Raw genomic sequence first — 19,852 nt, forward strand, 5'->3', positions numbered from 1 at the left:
TAAAAGCAAAGGGGGAAATGATGTTAAATTGAGTGGAAAGAAGTGCGCAGTGCTGAACTGCAGGGCTGCGGTGACCCCGACGTGTCGGCCCACAGCGATGCCCACTCTGAGCACAGCCTCTGGGCAGTGCTGAGCTGCGGTGTTGGCTGCTCTGAGTCCTCTGTTGGGAGGGCACCTGATGGCTGCTGACACCAAGCGCTTCCTGCAGGCCCTTATCTGCGATGTTTTTTCCATAGTTGTGATGCTGTCACCCCCAGACCTCTGTTTTCCTAACACAAAGTGCTCATCCAGCATCCCCTCCTCGGGGGCACAGAGCAGCTGGAAGTGCTCAGTGCCTTCTGCTGGGGCACAGGGCAGGGCGAGCAGGAAGGGGAGAGCAGCTCCTGCAGCTCCTGCCGTGGGGTGCAGTGCCCCTTTGCTATTTATGGTGGCCGGGCGAGCGGTGTTGGGCAGTCACTACTCCTGCTGTGTTTCCCCTGCCTTAACAGAAAGCAGATTGCTCCAGATGGGAGCTGTGCTGGAATATTTTTAAGTTGGGCTGGGGCACAGCTCCGCCAGACACGTTGCCACAGGGCTCAGCCCCTGCCTGCTTCTCTTCCTGCCGGCCTGCAGCACTGCAGGAACGCGGTGTGGCTGTGGCTGAGATTTCTCCGTGGCATTTGAGAGCTGCGCTGTGCTCGGTTTTGCAAAACCTCACCGTGTTTTTGGGTCCATCACGTTTTGCTGGTGGTGCTCTCCAGGCTGATGGCTGTTGGGTTGTGGTTTCACAGCTTTCCGGCCCGTGGGGTGCAGGGGCTTCCCGCTCTCATCTCAGCACTTCTTGGAAGCCGCCGCGAGGGCAAACCCCGCTTTGAATTCAGAATAACTTTCCGTGTGCCCAAAGAGCAGAGCAAAGTGCTGGGGAGGGGTCGGTTCCTGGGGGCTGCGGAGCGTTGGGGCACAGCTCACACCCCGTGTGCGTGGGGTCACAGCAGGGCTGGGCTGACGGCTCTGACTCACCTCAGGATTTGGGGCTCTGCAGCCCCAGTGAGAAGCAAAACCACAGCACAACGGCTGTGTGCCGTGGGGCTGAGATGTGCCGGGTGGGGCTGAGATGTGCCGGGCGGGGCTGAGATGTGCCGGGCGGGGCTGAGATGTGCCGGGCGGGGCCGCTCATTGGCATCGTCAAACTGTGGAGCATCACCCACCCGTTGCCCCAGCGGCAGCTGCGAGGATAACGGAGCATCGTCACCTGCTTGGGCTGGGCTTCAGCATTAGGAGGTGAAGGGAAACCTTTGTCTTGTGAGGGTATCTCCTGTGAGCGTTGCCCTCCTTCAAGCCCTGCAGCCATATTCAAGTTCCTACAGCCGTGGGCTTCAGGAAAAGGAAGCGTTGCCGTGCTGTACGCCCGCTTCCACGCCTGTTGCCCCGCTGCGTCTGCATCGAGCAGTGGCTCCGGGAGCGCAGGGAGATGCCAAGCAGCTTTTGTCGCTCTTCCTGTAAAGCGGAGCAGGAACGCCCAAAGCCTAAACCCGGCTCCGCTCGCCGTCCCCTGACGCTGGGGGATTTCCTGCGGCCGGGTGCCCCGAGCTGCCGCTCAGCTCCGCGCCCAGCCCGCACAGCCCCGCACAGCCCCGCACAGCCCCGCACCCCCCGCCCCGCGCTCACAGCGCTGCTCCCGGGCCGCGGCCGTCCGGCGGGGCCGGGAATGGAAATCCGGGAGATGACGTTTCTCCCATGGAAGGAGGAGGGGGGGCCAAAGTTTGACCGCGCGGGGAAGATGTTGGCGTCGGCCCGGAGCTCCGCTTCAACTCTGTCCCCGTTCTGAGCTCCGCACCGCCCCGTGCCGCCGTGCCGTGCCGTGCCCGGGAGGACGTCCTGCAGCTCTGCTTCCGTCGGCCCGCAGAGCCGGCGATGCCGGGCTCGTGTTGGGGCGGAAGGAAGGCGGGAGCCGCGCGGGCAGCGCCGGGCGGGCTGTAATGCGCGATGCCGCTGCCGGAGGGCTCCTATCTGCCGCCCGCCGCCTTCGTGCTGAGCCACGTCCTGGGCATCGCCGGCGTGCTGTACTGGCGGAGCCGCAGCGGGGCAGGTAGGGGCGGCGGGGGGCCCGGAGGAGCGGTGGGGCCGCGGGGGCTGCGCGGTGCCTCCGCTCGGCGCCCCCGGGGGGCATCGGGGCGGGGGTCCGGCGCCGCTTTTTGTGTCGGTGCGAACCCCGCACGTGGTTGCGTTCTGCTGACGTCAGGCGGGCGCTCGGTGCCGCACAGCAGCTCGCTGCTCGCTCACCCGGCCTCAGTTTCCCAAAATAGGGACTGCTGCGCGGCTCCTCGCAGGGCTCACGAGGGCTGAGCGGTGCCCTCGCTGTCCGGGCCGCCTCCTCCCCGCACCCCCTCCTGGTTTCGGCGGCTCCAGCCCTCCTCGGGCCCATGAGAAAACACGAGGGCCGCCCCTCCTTCTGCTCTCTCCATGCTCTCCTTTCCCCCCTTACACTTGTGGCAGGCGCTCCTTCCTGCCCCCCACACCTCCAGGGCAGATATAAATCTCGTTGCCAGCCTGACCCGCAGCAGGGCTTGGGGCCCGGAGGGCTTTAAGATCCCTTCCAACTCAGCGCCTGAGAGCACGGAGCTCATCCTGCACCCACTGTGTGCCCAACCCCGCTGTGCTGCATCCCCGCTCCCGGGTGTCCCCGCGTCCCTTGTGTGGGACAGTCCTGCACTGCAGGTCTCTGTGCTGCGTTCCTCTCGGGCTGAGTCACAGCCGTCTCCTCTCCCCGTTTCGCAACGCTCCGTAGCTGCTGTGCGATTAGCTCGGCTGTCGTGATGGATTATGTCAGCGCTCACATTGGCAGCCAGCACGTTTTGGATCCGTCGCGTTCCGGGCAGTTTGCTGCACGTTCCCCATCTTGGAAGTACCACATTTAAAAAACGCATCCCCTTTATTTTCATGTTTTGAAGGAGTTTGAAGTGAAAGTGATTTGCTTCAGAATTTCAAGTTTGTTTCTAAATGTGCCTATGGAACAAAACCCTCCTTCACCCCGCGCCCGGCCGGGTGCTGCTGTGCACAGAGCGGCTTTCATGGCGTGCGCGGCTCAGAGACGTCCCTGCAAGCTGTGCTCTGTGCCACAGCACAGGGCTGAGCTGCTGCTGGAGCAGAGCTGTGGGGAACCCATGTGGGACCCCACTGCCCTCACCTGTGTGTGCTGGGACAGGTTGTGCCGCAGGACAGTGGTGCTCTGGACACGCTTTTTACCCTGTTATATCGCTTCACACCGTTGTATCTGATGCCTCTGTTTCCGGACACCAGAGAGCAGATGTGGGGCAGATGTGGGCCAGGGCGGTTCTCCCATTCCCGGGGTGCAGCTCTGCAGTGGTGCTGGGGCTGTGCCCAGACTCGCTGGGTTTGGGTCTCCTCGCAGCCTCACCTGCTTTGGGAACGCAGCAACACGGAGGCGCGGCACGTCTGTGCAGCTCTGAAGGCATCCAATGTGCTGAAAAGCACCAGCCGGCGTTGGCACAGGCGCGTGATGAAGGATTTCGGGTGCCCGATGGCAGCAGGATCTCTGCTGGCAGCCGGCGCTGCTCGCTGCGCAGGGAGTGATGGCCCAAGGTCACCGATTGCAGCCCCGCTGTCACTGCTGTGCCGCGGCCATCGGCAGCCATGGGGCTGGGGGGTCAGCGGTGGGCAGGGACAGACGGGGAAGCGCGGGGGGGGGCTGCAACAGGTTGCATGGGGGTGAGTCTGGGAAAGATTATCCAGCGGGGATAAGCTTGCGAGGCCTTAATATCGTTAGCCAGCAGCAGCCGGGCATTATAATTAGCTGGGACGATGGGGTGCGTGCAGCCCAGTTAGAGTCACGGCCCTCTGGGGGTGGTGAAACGGAGCCAAAAAGGGCAAAACACGGCTTCTGTGCGAATGGGTGCAGGGAGAAAACCCGGGAGCCCCCGGCCCACCCCAGCCTCACTGCGCAGCACTCGGTGACGCGTCCCTTCCCCACGTGCCCCTGCCATGCGCAGGGACACTGCTGCCTTTCCCCGGGACTGGGACCTGAAGGTCTGCAGCGGGATTATATTTAGAAGAAAAGGAAGAGAGGAGATGATAAAGGAGGCACCCGTTATCTCCCCGCATGCCGGGCAGGACGGCAGCCCACAGCCGGAACCCAGCGCCAGCGCTTCAGACCCGGGACGTCGCTGGTGAGGAGAGCGCTGCAGGGAGGCGCGAGCAGGGAAAGAAGCCCGGCATTGTCCATCTTGGCTTTGTCCGCCCTGGCCCCGTCCGCACGGCCAGAGCAATTAACTGGAAAACAAGAGGGGGAGAAGCGAGCGCAGTGCCTGCCGGGCTGTGCCCGGCTCCAGGGCTGTGCGGCGCTGCTGGGCGCTGCAGCCATTTCTGCCCTCTCCGTGGGTGAGGAACAGCCCCCCCTGCCCCGCTGCCTCGTTGCGGAAAGCTGCAGTGAGCTGAAGTCTGCAAAGGTCTCTGCTGGGACCTGGGGACGTCGGAGGCACGGCGCTGCGGTTCCCGGAGCAGCGCCCATCCCCTGCGGGGCTCAGCACTGCAGGAAGCGTGGGGCAGCGATGGTGTGCGCGGGGCGTTGGGCGACGTCCCAAAGGAGGAACTGCCGGGCCTCGAGCTGGGGACAGCGGGTGTAGGAAGTGCTGCGGAGGGAGGAGCTGCGGCCGAGCCGTCACCCACCCGCGCCGTCACCCACCGGGGTTGGAGGTGCCGCCCGGAGCCCCTTTCCCACCCGGCCCCGCAGCGGAGGAGCGGCCGCCCCACGGGACCCAGCGTGGGCCATGGACGCACAGCATCTGTGCATGGAGGAGAGGTGGCTGAGCGCGCGCGTGCTGTGCCGGATGTGCTGCATGGGTTAGTGCCTCTCCCAGCCCCGTGGCGCTGCCTCTGGGCTCTGCGTCGCGCTGGCAGCGGGGACAAACCTCGCCCCCCTCGTTAAATGAAGGCAGGGGTCAGGAAGGCGCGGCACCGTGGCTGTGGGGTGGGCAGAGGAGCCGTCCCTCAGTGCGGTTTCCCTCTTGGGCAGCAGTGCCAGGCGGTCGCACAGGGGCTCAGCTGGGTTTTGTAGGACACCGCGCCCAGGCAGAGCCCGGTGTGCGGGCGGCTCGGGGCTCCCGGAGCCGTGCTGGCAGTGCTGCTGGGGGTGGGGGACCACACTGCCCGCGCAGCGCCGTGCCTCTGATCGCGTCCCTCTCCACACCGCACCAGGTGCCGTCTCTCTTCTGAGATTACGCCGTTAAAGCGGGCAATCCCCTTTGGTCGGGGCTGGCTGTGAGATTATGCCGAGCGCCCCTCGGGGGGGGGCTGCCAGGTGGCCCCTCAGGCGGCACAGCGGTTCGGAGCCTTTTTCCCCCTTTGCTTTGTTTCTCGTGTGGTTTTGTCACCCGGCACAACAGGACAAAGCTCCCTGCTGCTGTGCCGTGTTGGCACAAAGCTCCCATCCCATCCCCCCCAGGAGGAGCCCTGCTGCCTGGATGTAGGGCTTGGGGCACCTCAGCCCCCAGTGTGGGATCCTGAGGGCAGCGCTGTGCGTCCCCTGCCCGGCCGGGCTGAGCTGTGCAATGGACATAAGCCCTAAGTCCCAGCAATCCAATGAACCAAAAATACATGGAGAATAAGCTGCCAATAAGCTTCCCCTGCCCTGCTCTGTGCCTGTGCACGGCCAGGCTCTGGCTCCCAGCACAGCCCCGTCCCACAGACCCGTGGGTGAGCAGCCCCTGTTCCCATACAGCAGCAGGATTCGGCCAGCAGCTCTGGCACCGGCAGCGACTCCTCTGTGTCCCTTCCCCTCATTTGAGTCTGTGCATGAAAAACACTGACCCAGAGCTGCCTTTGTTTTCTTTTCACAGATGAACGGGACAGAGTCCAAAAGAAAACCTTCACTAAATGGGTCAATAAACACTTGATGAAGGTAAGAGCTGCGTGTTCTGTTTCCAGGCAGGTTGAGTGTCTGTCTGTCTGTCTGTCTGTCCGTTCCAGCTCAGGACAGGCAGATAAAAGCCTGCTTTACAATCTGGGAACTTATGCATTGGTGCTGAGGTATAAAACGTGTTCATACTCTGAGCAAAATGGTTGCACTGGAATCGTGTTGGTGCCTTTGGAGGGCACTGTGACATCGCAGTGCAGCCCTGGTGGCAACTTTCACCTCCTGTGTACCCAGGCCTTGCTGGAAGTCACGGTGTGTGTGCAGCATGCAGCACCCCAATATGCAGCACCATGCCATGCTGCATCATTGCATGCAGCACCCCAATATGCAGCACCCCACTGCACACCACAGTGCTGCTGGCCCACAGCTCTTGGTTATGTTTTGTGTCATCCAAGCCTTCCTCCGGTAGGTGCAGATGTGCTGGGATGAATGTTGCACCACGAGGTGCTTTTCTTGTGTAACTGCCAAGTAATTTTTAAATTAATTCTCCTTTTGCAAAAGGAGGAAAAGTGCTTTGGGTATTAGGAGCACCACGGTGGTGCTTTACAGGCAGTTTTGCAAACATCTGTGTCAGCCTTTCAGCTCCCTTCTACATCTCTCGGAGGCCAAGTGGGCCCACTTGGTTTGGGCCGTGGGACATAACTGGGGCTGAGTAATGCAGCTGGGCAGGGCTTATGAGGGGTGGGCTTAGGGGGAGAGAGCAGGCATGGAGGCTTTGTGCTGGTGCACACAGGAGGAATCTTTTCTGCTCATCAGTGGGGCCATGTGGTGTTTTAGGAGATGTTGGGCAGTGCAGTTGGCTCAGCTGCTGCTGCAGCACTGAGCTCCGTGTGCTGCATTATGGGATGTCCTGGGGGAGAGGTGGGTTAATGGGGACCTGCTGGTGCATCTGAGGAAGGCAGCATCATCTGCCGGGTCGTTTTGGAAGCTGGAGGCTGCTTTCTGTAGTGATCCTCTTGGAATAACCATCTTAAATGCACACGCTGGGGAGTGGTCTGCTTGCAAACAGCCAGAGTGTCCCCTTCCCTCCCCTCCAGGTGCGCAAGCACATCAATGACCTCTATGAGGACCTGAGGGACGGCCACAACCTCGTCTCGCTGCTGGAGGTGCTGTCAGGCGTGAAGCTGGTGAGTGCAGTGCTGTACCCCCCGCCTTCCCCTCCTCCAGTGCCTTCACAGCCATTCCTTACACCATAGTTCTGTTTCCAAACGTGCATCGGTTTCTTTGGTTGTCATTTTGTTCATTTTTCTTTCAACCCCGCTCTCCTCCTGCTTTCCTGGATACCACCAAGGCCGTCAGTTTGGGGTGCCCTGTGCAGAGCCCTCTTTGTGGAGGATTTCTGCCCTCTTTCCCAGACTCTGCTTTGTACTGAAGTTGCTGGATGGCAGTGGCTTTGACAGCAGCTATTCCTGTGACCTGTGCCCGGTTCAGCCCAGCCCCACAGCCGATCTGTGCCCCGGAGCTGGCGTGCAGAGCTCTCTTCTCACATCTCAAGCATCACAGAACCCCCTCTGTCCTCCTTTGCAGACTGTCACACTACTGAGATGTAGTGGTGCAACAGCGTAGCACAGCAGGAACTGCTGCAGCGTTCCCTAAATTAGGATCCGAGCAGAGTTCTTTAACTCCCTCCATCACCTCCTGAGACGCCCATGAGCTGCTGTGGGGCTGCAGAGCCAAATGAAGCTCTGGGACCCAGACACCTTCCTCTTCCTTTTGGCTTCAGAGCTGCAGGGGGGTCCCACCCCTTACAGCCTCCTCGGGGTGTCCAGGAGAGGCAGTGAGGATCCTGCGGGGCTTTCCATGGGTTTCCCTTTCCGTGGGTTTTCCTTTCGCTGGATGTTGCATTTTGGTTTCCATTCTGTCTCCCTGTGTGTGTCCCCCTCCGTCGGTCCGTTAGCAAATAGAGCCGCCAGCTCAGAGGAGCCTCCGCCTGGTGAAAGCGCCGGCCTGGTGCCGTGCCAGCAGCGAGGAGCGGGAGGAGGAGGAAGATGATGATGAAGAAGTAGGTCAAGTCGGCCCAGAGCCGGCACCGCAGTGCCAGCACAGAGCCCAGCGCAGCGCTGCGAGGTGCTGAGCTGCCCCTCGCCGCCGGGGTGTTCCGTGCATCCCCGATGCTGGCAGCGGAGGAGCGAAGCGCTGCCTGGGCTCTCTGCTTGCACGCGGGGCTGCAATGGGCTCTGCACGCTCCCACGGACCCCACTGGGTCCCTGCTCAGCCTGGAGTGCTGTCTGCTAACCCCACTGCATGGCACGCACGGGCACTGGGTGGCAACGGGGCCGGATGGCCCCATGCATGTGAGTGAGATGAGAGTGAAACCTAACGGGGCCCAGCCATGCCTGCCGTGTACAGACAGACTCCCACCCCCCTTGGCTAAGAAGATTGATTTCCCAGCCCTGTGCTCCTTGCACAGTGTCCATGGGAGCTGTGGGTGCAGCCCCCCCACGAGCTGTTCCTCCTGCAGTGCTGGCTCTGCCCCTGCGGCTCCATCCTTGGGCAGCACTCCTCTGCTGGGGCACCTCACTGCTCCTGGGGGTTCAAACACAGTGCTGTGGCTCGTGCATGGGAGGAGCTGTGCCCACGCCTCGCCTCGGGCAGTCACTTAGGGACTAGCAGTTGATCCCTGCTACAAAACTCTTGGGGCTGAGCTGGCTGTGCCCGATGCTGGGAGCAGCTTGGAGCCTCATTTCAGGGACTTTCTGGGGTGTGGAGTGGCCCAGAGCACATCCTCAGCAGAGCATCTCTCGGGGCCTTCCCAGCCCTGTGTGCCGTGGGGGCTTTTCCCTCTTTCAGTGGGATTTCACGTGGCCACGACTTTATTCAGCTGCAGAATGAGGAAGGAGCACAGAGTGCATTATGTGCACGGGGCACGGCGGGTTGCAGGCAGCATGCGGGGCATGCAGAGCAGTGCAGTGCAGAGCAGTGCAGTGCAGTGCAGGCGCTGCATCCCCACGAGGCAGCCCTGCAGCCCCCACCTTTTTTGCAGCCCCGCGAGAAGGGCCGGATGCGATTCCACAGACTGCAGAACGTGCAGATCGCGCTGGATTTCCTGAAGCAGCGGCAGGTGAGGCTGCAGGGGGTGGGGGGTGTTATGGTGGGGTTCCAGCTCTCTCAGCAGCAGCCCTGGGGGCTTTGTGCTCCCCTCTCACGGCTGTAGCAGCACTGGGTGTGCATCCCAGAGGCACAGAACTTTCTGTAATGGTGCAAATAAACGGTTTCAAACCGAGGAGCTGTGGTGCTGTGTTGTGGGGACGTTGCTGGGTCACAGCAGCTCCCCCTCTGTTGGGTGCTGCCCAGCTCTGCCTGTCCCTCCAGCCACGCACCACTGCTGAACTGCACCAGTTTGTTACAGAGCAGAGGTTTTTCTCTTTGCTGCTTGAGGGCATGGGATAAATTTGCACACATGCCCTGCCCCAGGGAGCAGCCCCCCTTCCTCCACCAGCCCCTCATTTTGCTGGCGGCTGCAGGCAGTTTCTCCCCCCAGATAGAGCAGCTTTTTCCTCCGTGCTGCTGGCCTGGTGGTGGGGTTTGCTGGGGGCAGCACCCCCCATGGATCCGGCTCGATACATTCCTGGTGCTCGGTGCTCTCCTGGCATTGCTGCTACAGAACCCTGAGAGCAAAGCAACCATGAGGAAGCAGCTCTGAGCTGCATCTGCCAGGGCACGGACCTGGTGGGTGCTGGGTTATCCACCTTTGTTAGGGAGGACAGATGAGCACAGCTTGGTTCTGAACCCACCGGGGAGTTAATAAAGCTCGGCCGTCCTCCTTTCACCACGCTCTGTGGTCTGTAGCTATTAAATTATGCATCAGCACTTGGGGCTTTGGGGACAGGGCACTTCTCCCCACAAACAGCAGTGGAGCAGTTAAGTGCTGTGGAAGCACTGGAGCCGCAGCCCCAACACCTGGGGCGCAGGGCTGGCTGTGCGCTGTGCCATGCCGGGGTTTGGTCCCGTGGTGGTGGGGAGTTCTGACTGTTTGCTTCTTTGCCAGGTGAAACTGGTGAACATTCGCAACGATGACATTACAGATGGAAATCCCAAGCTCACCCTGGGGCTCATATGGACCATCATCCTCCACTTCCAGGTAGGCAGCAAACCCTTCTTCCTTGCGGGGCGTGGGCTGCTCCCAGCGCGCTGATGTCAGTCCATGCACACACGTTCCGGGTGATGCTGGAGCACCGAGCGGGCGGGGGTTCACGTGCATGGCAGTGCCATGGAGACTGGTGCTGGAGAATAACTACTCCCTTGTCTCATCATTTACATAATTAAATTGTTGATGATGGGCTGTGTGCTGTGGCCTCGGCTTGGCACCGCGGTGGTTGGCAGTGGCTGTTGCTCAGACGAATCCTCTGGAGGAGAGCAAGAGTGGGGTGGCTGGTGGGGGTGGGATGGATGCACTGCTGTCAGCGTGGGCTCATTAGGATGGCACACGTGGGCTGTGTGGCCGTGGGCTGGGATGGGGTGCGATGCTGTCTGACCCAGGCAGGGGTGCCGTTACGGTCACCTCCAGCAGCTGGGTGCTACGGATGCAAAACAGACTCTTGGGTCTTTGATCACCTCGGGTTGTGCAGAGATAGCTTTGGTACCCTTAGGGAGGAGACATGTGGCCCCATTGATGTGCCAGGCTGGGGAGGACAGCGCTCAGCTGGGAAGGGTCAAACCTGGTGTTCAGGGGTGGGCACCAGCCTTGGGGTCCCGCTGTGTGCGCAGTGCCCGAGGAGCAGAGCCGGGGCTGGAGGTGGTGGCAGCCGTGAGCTGGTGGCTGTGGCCCAAAGGCCGTCCCCCGTTCCCTGACGTGTCCTCAGTGGCATTTTCCATGCGAGACGAGTGCTGGTTTGAGGCCCCTTAAGGAAGCTTTTCATTTCCAGAGGCTGAGCTGCAGCCCCCAGGGAGCTGCTGCCTTGGCTGCACGGCGTGGCCGTTGGTTCCTTCCAAAAACGTGACGGCTTTCGGGGTGAAGGCATTTCTGGCTGTGGACAGGGGCCAGGGCTGCTGTGTTCCCAGGACATGGCTGCTGCCCAGTGCCCTTTCCGATGGCATTTCTAGGGGATGACAGCATCCCTGCTAATGGGGAAGAATGAGGACGATGCGAGGACGTCCCTGGGTGCTCCTGCTTGTCTGGAGACACCTGCATGCCCTGTGCCGGAGTGGCCGCGTGGCCGTGGCAGTGCCCCGTGTTACTGGGGAGGGTCTTTCTGGGGAAAGGGGGGGAGGGGCAAATAGGGTGTGAGCCCCCAGTGGAGTGCTGTGGTGTGGTGACCCTGGGGTCCAGCGGGGCCGTAGCACTGATGAGACCCGGTCCCATCTGCTGGGGGTGCTGGGAGCTGCCCGTGCTCCCCTCGCCCCACTGCAGGCAGGCAGCCCTGAGCCTGCGCACGTCCTCCCTGCGCCAGCGGGATTTTCTCTGGGCTGTAGCTCCATTGTGAGCCTCTTAATCTCCCGTATCCTGGTGCTGCAGCCGGCGGCTCCGACAGCGAGCAGAGCGGTGTGGGGCGGGATGGTGGCAGTGCTGGGTGCTGTGATCCGGGTCGGCGCTGCCCCGTGTTGTGGGGCTGGTGGTGTCCATGGGTCCCTTGTCACAGAGGAGTGACTCGGGAGGTGGCTGTGGTTGGGCTTTGTCCCTCCATCTTTATCTTCTGCTTATTTGCTGTCTCATCCCTGCTGCTGGCACGTGGTCCCCTGTGCTGTGGGTGCCGTACGCTCCTTGCAGCGTTGCAGCGCCCAATGCAGGACGCGGGGCTGAGCCCAGCAGGGTCTGCAGTGCTCTCTGGGGCGGGGGCTGCTGTCGTATCCCGCTGATACCAAAGGCTGCTGTGTCCGTGGGGCTGCCCCAGCACTGTCCGTCTGGGCGGGGGGGTGGGCACGTGATGTGTTGCTGGGGCTGGAGGGATTTCAGTGCCGGGGGCACGATGAGAGCAGCCTTCCCGGAGCGCCCCGTGGGAGCTGGCAGCATTCTGCATCCCCGTGCCTATGCCTATCCCCGTCCGTGTGCGTGCAGAGCGGCTCTGACTCCTCCCTGCTTTTTTCCCATCTCTTTCCCACCCCTTCCTTTATGTACCTTTCCCAACCTTCCCATTTTCTTGTGGCTTTTCTTTCCCTCCCTACCCCTCCCAGCCTCCCCTCCCCTTTCGCTGCTTTCCGTCTGGTTCCTGCTCTCTGTTTGTGTTGGCTGAGGGCAGTGCTCCAATTACCTCATATTTGGAGAGAGAAAGCCGCAGCCAATCCGCTCTCCGTCTGCTTTTAGGTCAAGTGATTTCTGAACTGCAGTGAGATGCTTTGAATGTGTCTCGCTGCAGCTCGGGCTGTAAGATGGCTGGCGGCAGCAGGCGGGTGTGCGGGGATGCCGGGGGCCGCCCGCGGCGCTGCGCGGTGCGAAACGTGCGCTGAGCCCATGAAGCTGACACTGGGATTTCTTTGGGAGCCGGAGAGCAGAGTAGAGGCGGCAGTGGTGGCGGCGTTCCCGGTGCTTTCGGCGCCGAGGAGATGGGGAGTTCTCTGGGCTGCGTTAAAGAGCCGAAAGAAAAAGCTGCCGGGCTGGCTCCGCTGCCCCCCAAAAAAAGGGTTCGCTTCAAACGGAGGAGGAGGGGGAAGAAGAGAGCGGTGCCGGCGGCGGCCCCCCAGGAGGAGCTGCCGGCCGCGGCGGTGCCCGGGGTGGATGAGGATCCGAAGTTGGAGGCAGCACCGCAGCACGAGGAGCCCGACGGGAGCCGGAACTCAGGGGGGGACCCCGGGCGCATCGTGCAGGTGAAGGAGAGGTTCCAGGGGGAGCTGCAGAAAGCGCACCTGGTGCTGGAGCCGAGGGGTGCGCAGACTGCGGGGGATTCCCCTGAGGAGGGCACGACCGTCATCGCCCGCCTGCTGGAGAACCCTGCCGAGCAGGGCTGCGAGCGGGCCGTGAGCCGCCTGGTCCGGCTGCAGCGCGGCGGTACGGGCAGCACCAGGGCTGTGCTGCTGCCGCTGCCAGGCGGCCCCGATGGGCTCCGGAAGCACCGCGCCGAGGGGTCCCCAGCCAGCCCTGCGTGCGGAGAGCAGCCGGCGCGGAGCTGGGAGCCGGCAGACAGCAGCACGCCGGGGATGTGGGGGAGAGGGGGCAGCGGGGAGCCAAGCTCCGGTGCTGCGTGGACCTCCACTGCGGAGCCGGGCACCGTTTCAGAACTGTCTACGCCGTCCCCCATGGTGGAGCAGATGGAAAATCCTGGTGTCGGGAAGTCCCCGGTGCTGCCGTCACCTGGTGCCGGGCAGGGCGACGTGCACGGGCTGCCGGCGTCCCACGGCGGGTCCTCCTCTGGTGGCACCGCCTGCTGCTCCTCGGGGTACGGCAGTGAGCGGGCCGGGAGCACCGGAGCTGGTGGGACTGCGGCTTCTCCTGCTGAAGGCGTGCGCACCGCACAGCGCCGGGCTCTGCTGGGCAGCTCCGGGCCGCCCGGAGGAACGGTCAGTGTCTGCGTGTGCCATCGTCCCTTCTTTGGAGTGGGGGGGGAACCCGGTCCAGCAGACCGCCAGTGACTGTGGCTGCTGGGAATGGTCAGCACTGCGAGTGGTGCTGAGCTGTGCGCTGCGAGGCACAACCTGAGGTGGGGTGGGAAGCGGCAGGCAGAGGTGCAGAGCCTCTTCCCCTCGAGCATCTCCGCTGGGTCTTGTTCATGTGGAGCCCGGGAATGGAAAGTGGGCGCATGTGAGGAGCACCCCATCATGGTGGGGAGCAGCTCTCAGTGAGGTTGGTGGGTTTGGGACCACGGGTGTGTGGGCTCTTGATGTGATTGCATTTGCCGTGGTGTTGTGGTGCCAGGGGGTGAGCGTGGTGGTCGGGGGGCTCAAAACGTGTCACCTGGGTTTGTTCTTGTGCCGTGCTCTGATGAAGGGAAGCGGCAGCTCGGTGTGGGGCTGAGGGCAGGGTGAGCTCCGTGGGCATCACACCCACCTGGGGCCACCCCAATGCTCAGGGATGGGGTGCTGGGACAGCCCTGCTAGTCGGTGAGGGGCTGCTCCAAGGGGCAGTTAGAGGTGACAGATGGCAGAGCATTGCTGGGAGAGAGCGTGGGCTATCTGCCCGTTCTGAGAAAGGTCTCCATGAGTAGAAGGTGATGCTGTGCTTGGCTTTGGAGCTGTTGCTGTTGCAGGTGGCTCATAGAGTGAATTCAAGCTCGGGTCTGACCAAGCTGCTCACAGCCATGGGATGAGCAGTGCTGGGAAGGCTGGGCTCTTGCCCCGTGCCTGTGCTGTGTTAGGGCCGGTGCCACTGCGAAGGCCACCAGTTGCTTGGTGAAGGCTGATGCAGGAAAGGCCCGCGAGGAGCTGCCTGGTGTTACCATCTGCCTATTGCCTCCCTAAATCTCAGTCCTGACACTGATGTAGGAAGAAAGGAGGGTGGAGCCGGTGCCGCACCCTGCGCCTCTCCAGGCCCCCCCAGGAGGGTCTCCTGCACAGATGCGCTCGTGGGGAGACCCAGCAGGTGGGGATGGTGGAAAGGAAGGCACTACTGGGGCTGGCTGCAGCAAGGAGTGTCCCTGCCGGGCAGCGTGGCAGGTCAGCCCCCTGCACCGGGGTTCCATGAGCGTGCTGAGGGCTCCTTCCATGCTGGGAGCTGTGCAGCCACCCGGTGCATCACTGTCCTCGGCCCCACAGCCTTTGGGTCTGGAAGAGTTAACGGCGGCGCTGGCTGCACAAAGAGCGGTTCTGTGCATGACAGCGGATCAGGCTGGAGGGAGGTGAGCTGCAGCATACCAATGGCACGGCGGGCGGGGGGAGCCCTGCCATCCCTGCTGCCCAGGGCTTGGGGGATGCAGTGATGGGGCGCTCTGGGGACAAACTGGACTTGGAGGGGCAGCAGGTGGGGCTGGTGCTGATGATCCCGGCATGGCTGGGAGGAGGAATGCTCAGGAAGCAGCTGGGTTGTGTTCTGCCAGCACCCAGAAAGTATGCACAGTTCACACCCTCCTCTTTGTCTGCCCCGTAATTAAGGCGAGGTAATTGTGCTAATTGGGGAGCTGGGTGGATGGGTGGGGAGCAAGCCGTGTCAATCAGAAATAGTCTGGTATGGAGACACGTGCGTGTTGTCACGTGCAAACCTGGGATCCGCAGCCGGTGCTGTGCTCCTATGGAGAGGCGGTGGCGGTGGTCGGTCCTGCTGCAGGGCTGTGCTGGCACTGCCAGCTGCACTGGGCATGGTGAGGGGGAGCTGGGATGTGGCATTCCCATCCTGCCCTCTGCCACCAAAACCGGCTGGTGGCTCTGCTCCGAGCTGCCGTGCTGGCTGTGATGGCATGGGCCACCTCTGCTCCGGTTGTCACTGAGCAGCACCTCTGGGCACTGCTCTGCCCCGAGGAGTGGCACTGGTGAGCTTGGTGGTACTGCGCCTGGAGCTGTGCTCTGCCCAAACCACGCCGCACGCAGCACTGTCCCTGAGCTCACCGTCTGAGCATCCCGTCTCCCTCGCAGCCACCAGGAGATTCCTCCTGCTCTGCTGGGGGCTGCCAGCCCTGCTGCAGGAGCTGAGCGCCCTGGTGGAGCCTTCCCTGCATCACCCCCTGCTGTGCTCCTGCTTGCAGATCTCTGACATCTACATCAGTGGGGAGTCAGGGGACATGTCAGCCAAGGAGAAACTGCTGCTATGGACACAGAAAGTGACAGCGGGTTACATCGGGGTGAAGTGCACCAACTTCTCCTCGTGTTGGAGCGACGGGAAGATGTTCAATGCGCTCATCCACAGATACAGGTGGGTGAGAATTGTTGGTGCGTGGGAGGAAGGCTGGGGGCTTCCCGGGGGTCCTTGCCCACCTCTGTGTTTGGTGGTGGGATGCAGTTGCTCGGGATGCAGGTGAGGTTTTCAGGGTCTCTTTTCCCTTGGAACCATCTGTGCCAAGGAGCCGAGGGCAGACGCTCAGAAAAAGCGACGGAGGCGTCAGGCTGCGGGTGGGGGTGAGGTTTAACGAGGTTGGGATGCTGTGCCCCGGTGTCAGGACTCTGACACGTGTCTCGCAGGCCGGATCTGGTGGACATGGAGCGGGTGCAGGTCCAGAGTAACCGGGAGAACTTGGAGCAGGCCTTCGAGATCGCGGAGCGGCTGGGGGTGACGCGGCTGCTGGATGCTGAAGGTGAGCAGCTGCTGAGGGCGGTGCGGGGCAGAGCTGAGCGCGGTGTCTGCTCCGGTCCTCACAGCTTCTGCTCCCCCTCTGCAGACGTGGATGTTCCATCTCCGGATGAGAAGTCGGTGATAACTTACGTGTCTTCAATCTACGATGCCTTTCCCAAAGTCCCTGAGGGAGGAGAAGGGATCAGTGCCATCGTAAGCAATGCGGCTCAGCACCAGGCTCGGGAGGGGCCCGGAGGTCTTCCTTCAGCCCTTACAGGCCGGGAGCAGCTTCTGGGAGGAGGGAGCTTCCCCAGGTCCAGAGGGATGCGGGGATGTGGCAGTGCTGACTGCGGCGTGTTCTCCCCTGCAGGAGGTGGACTCGAGGTGGCTGGAGTACCAGACCCGCTTGGAGTCCCTCATCTCCTGGATCAAGCAGCACACGATACTCATGTCGGATAAATCCTTCCCCCAGAACCCCGTAGAGCTGAAGGTGGGTCCTGCTGCGGTCCTTGCACACAGTGCTGCGTGGTGCTGTTCCCCAGGGTGGTTTCTGATGCAGCCTTTCTCATCACAGGCACTTTATAACCAATACATACACTTCAAAGAAACTGAAATCCCAGCGAGAGAGCAGGAGAAGGGAAGGATAGAGGAGCTCTACAAGCTGTTAGAGGTAAGGGTTGCCGTGGCCGTGCAGAGGCTTGCAGGTGGGAGTGCTGCGCTTTTAGCAAGACTGTGGTGTACTCACTCCAGGTTTATTTTGGAATGGAGAAGTGGAAATAACCCTCGGGGCAAATAATTCAGCAAAGAGCACTCGGCAGTGGAGACAGACATTGCCTCACAGCGCCGCCTTCCTTGCCGCACTTTGACCAGCTCAGGGAGCTGTGAGTTGCCATTTTGTTGGTGTTTTCTGCAGGTGTGGATTGAGTTTGGACGCATCAAATTGCCGCAGGGGTACCACCCCAACGACGTGGAGGAGGAGTGGGGCAAGCTGATCATCGAGATGCTGGAGCGTGAGAAGCTCCTGCGGCCGGCGGTGGAAAGGTGCCCCTCCGAGCCCCACAGGGACACCCTGTGCCCAAAGGGGTGACCCAGCGCCTTTCTCATTTTCTCCCGTCCGTCTCCTCAGGCTGGAGCTGCTGCTACAAATCGCCAACAAAATCCAGAATGGCGCTCTGAGCTGTGAAGAAAAACTCACACTTGCGAAGAACACGCTGCAAGCTGTGAGTGGGGGCTGACACTCTTATTTTCCCTTCTTCTGACTCTTCTTTCACGCCCATCTCTGTCCCTCCCGCTTACTGCGGGGCGTGAGTTCCCCTGGACAGCTTTCCGTTCTGTAGGATGTGGAGCCCGTCCCAGGAGGGCTGGGGGATGGTGGTGGGTGCCAGCTGAGCTGGGGATGGACCCTGCAGGGCTGCTGGCCTGGGAGGTGGCTGCAGTTCTGGGAAAGCTTGTGACATCACGAGGCTTAAAAAACCACAAAAATCTGCTGCGTTTGTCTGGAAGAGAGGCAGAAAAGACTCGGCTTCAGACTGTAGCTACATACTAACTGTGGAGTAGATTTCTGTAGAGGAAGTGTTTTGTTCCGGAAGATGGAGGTGCACAGAGGTGCGGGGTCTGGAAGCTGGCTGGTTAAATCCAACCCAGAAGTGAGGTGCCATGTGAGGGACAGTCACTGCATGGGGCGTCTCTGTCAGTTTTAGGTTTGTCTGCGGGAGTTTTTTTAAAAGCAACGTCCTGAGTGAGGTGTGAGTTCTAACAGACACAGCCGTAGCTGAGCTTAGGGGTGAAGGGGTCCTTTTGGTGCTGGAGTCAGCGCTGGGTTTCTGTTCTCTCTGCCCACGTGTCAGGGCTGGGGCAGCAGCCCTCAGTCTCACCCATCTGCACGCAGGATGCTGCCCACCTGGAGGCCGGCCAGCCGGTGCAGTACGAGGCCGACGTTGTGGTGTACCTGCAGGAGTGCGAGGGGCTGCTCCGCCAGCTGCAGGTGGACGTGCAGATCCTCCGCGACGAGAATTACTACCAGCTGGAGGAGCTGGCGTTCAGGTGAGTGGGGCTGTGTTGGGAGCTGGGCTCCGGGGGGGCTGCGTGTCGTCCCCGCTCCTCGCACGTGCCAGGAGGCAGCACGGCGTCGGCCTCGTCTGCTCACTCCTCCATTGCTCCTCCAGGATCATGCGGCTGCAGGACGAGCTGGTGACGCTGAGGCTGGAGTGCACCAACCTGTACAGAAAGGGCCACTTCTCCACGCTGGAGCTGGCGCCCGCACCCACCCTGAGCACCACGCAGCTGAAGGGCGAATCCCTGACCAAAGGGCTGCACACCTCATCTGCCTCCTGGTTCAGGAAGCCCATGACCAGGACAGAGCTGGTGGCCATCTCCTCCTCTGAGGACGAAGGCAGCCTGCGCTTCGTGTATGAGCTGCTGGCCTGGGTGGAGGAGATGCAGGTGAGCGCTGACTGCCTTCCTGCACGCTGACGAGGGAGGACGTGCGGTTTTCTCTGGAGATGGTGGTTGTTTTGATGGCTCAGAGTTTCTGGAGAGCTTTTGTCTTGTTTTCTCTCATGTGATCCCGATTTTCATTGCATATTGGAGGATGCTTTCAAAGCTGCATGCAAATCTGCAGTGACCAGTCAGTCCCGTGGGCTTGGGGCCCCCTACCAGGGCTGCTGTGCCACCCATCACCTCCTTCATTACCCAGGAGGTTCTCTTGGCCCTCTGAGGTGAGTCCCCAGCCCAGGAGGGCTGACCTGGACTCTTGGCCTGTTGCAGATGAGGTTGGAGCGGGCAGAATGGGGCAGCGACCTGCCCAGCGTGGAAACCCAGCTGGAGACACAGCAGCACATCCACAGCAGCGTGGAGGAGCTGGGCTCCAACGTCAAGGAGGCACGGCTGTACGAGGTATGGCAGCACGGCGCTGTGTGCATGGGAGGGTGACAAAGTCAGGATGTCCCCTCCTGTGGGTAGAGGTGGATGGGGCAGGTGGGTTTTTAAGGACAGAGCTTCTGAGTGATGCTGGGCTGCTGCTGCCCTGAGCATCCTCTCTGCCCTCTCTCGCTCACGCAAAGCTGGGGAGATGGATTTGGAGATGGGGTTTTGAAGGATGCCGTCCTGAATCAGATAACAGGAATGCTTTCATCCCTCAGGGTAAGATGTCTCAGAATTTCCGCGCTAGCTACACAGAGACGCTCGGCAAGCTGGAGACACAGTACTGCAAGCTGATGGTGAGTGGGTCTGTCTGCACCTCGAGCAATGCCTGATGCTGCAGGGAGCACCTGCTGTGTCCTGGGCACCGGGTCGAGCACCCAGTTCTGCTGCGAGGGCGGGAGGGACCGCTCAGCTGCAGGGCGGTGAGGGAGCAGCATCTCTCGAGGCTCAGCCCTGGCTCTCTAAGCTCACACAGGGATGGGTCACTTTGTTGTGTCCAGGAAACCTCGAGCTTCCGACTGAGGCACCTGCAGAGCTTGCACGGCTTTGTGTCTCGGGCCACCGCCGAGCTGATATGGCTGAATGAGAAGGAGGAGGAGGAACTGGCCTACGACTGGAGTGACAACAACCCGAACATCGCAGCTAAGAGAAACTACTTCTCGGTGAGTGGCTGGCTGGGCTGGGCTGGGCTGGGCTGGGCTGGGCTGGGCTGGGCTGGGCTGGGCAACTCCTGGTTGCGCCGCGCTGCCCTCGAGCTCCATGCAGAAGTCCCAGGGATGCACGGCACGTGTTGCATGCTTCCCGAGTCACAGCTTGTAGCTCACGAGTGCAGCTCTCCCTGGGGCTGAAGGCACAAAAAAAGTCTGCTCAATTCAGTGTCAATTGAAGAGGCATCAAAAGATGTTTTTTAGCACTGCTTGAAACAAGACATCCTTACACAGACAAAAAAG

General features: G+C 61.6%; 1 protein-coding gene across 25 annotated transcripts in view; it reads left to right on the top strand.

The window, feature by feature from the left end:
• The window catches only part of MACF1 (microtubule actin crosslinking factor 1), a 113,489-nt gene that overhangs the window by 18,079 nt on the left and 75,558 nt on the right, over window positions 1-19,852 (top strand). For 13 of the 25 annotated variants that reach the window (XM_085208894.1, XM_085208900.1, XM_085208897.1 and 10 more), the window contains exons 1-13: window positions 12,377-13,342; window positions 15,457-15,623; window positions 15,890-16,002; window positions 16,087-16,193; window positions 16,351-16,470; window positions 16,555-16,650; window positions 16,894-17,021; window positions 17,107-17,200; window positions 17,869-18,023; window positions 18,146-18,422; window positions 18,747-18,875; window positions 19,121-19,198; window positions 19,403-19,564. In XM_085208894.1, the coding sequence (XP_085065020.1) occupies window positions 12,392-13,342; window positions 15,457-15,623; window positions 15,890-16,002; window positions 16,087-16,193; window positions 16,351-16,470; window positions 16,555-16,650; window positions 16,894-17,021; window positions 17,107-17,200; window positions 17,869-18,023; window positions 18,146-18,422; window positions 18,747-18,875; window positions 19,121-19,198; window positions 19,403-19,564 (2,577 nt within the window). In that variant the 5' untranslated portion in view covers window positions 12,377-12,391. Of the gene's footprint in view, window positions 1-1,806; window positions 2,069-4,751; window positions 4,840-5,834; window positions 5,897-6,948; window positions 7,039-7,808; window positions 7,914-8,894; window positions 8,973-9,899; window positions 9,993-12,376; window positions 13,343-15,456; window positions 15,624-15,889; window positions 16,003-16,086; window positions 16,194-16,350; window positions 16,471-16,554; window positions 16,651-16,893; window positions 17,022-17,106; window positions 17,201-17,868; window positions 18,024-18,145; window positions 18,423-18,746; window positions 18,876-19,120; window positions 19,199-19,402; window positions 19,565-19,852 lie in introns of those variants that run through there. The other 12 variants (XM_085208910.1, XM_085208919.1, XM_085208918.1 and 9 more) reach the window with 4 other exon arrangements.

The sequence above is a fragment of the Meleagris gallopavo genome, chromosome 25 (assembly GCF_905368555.1).
Source record: "Meleagris gallopavo chromosome 25, MGAL_WU_HG_1.1, whole genome shotgun sequence".
Taxonomy (NCBI): Eukaryota; Metazoa; Chordata; class Aves; order Galliformes; family Phasianidae; genus Meleagris; species Meleagris gallopavo.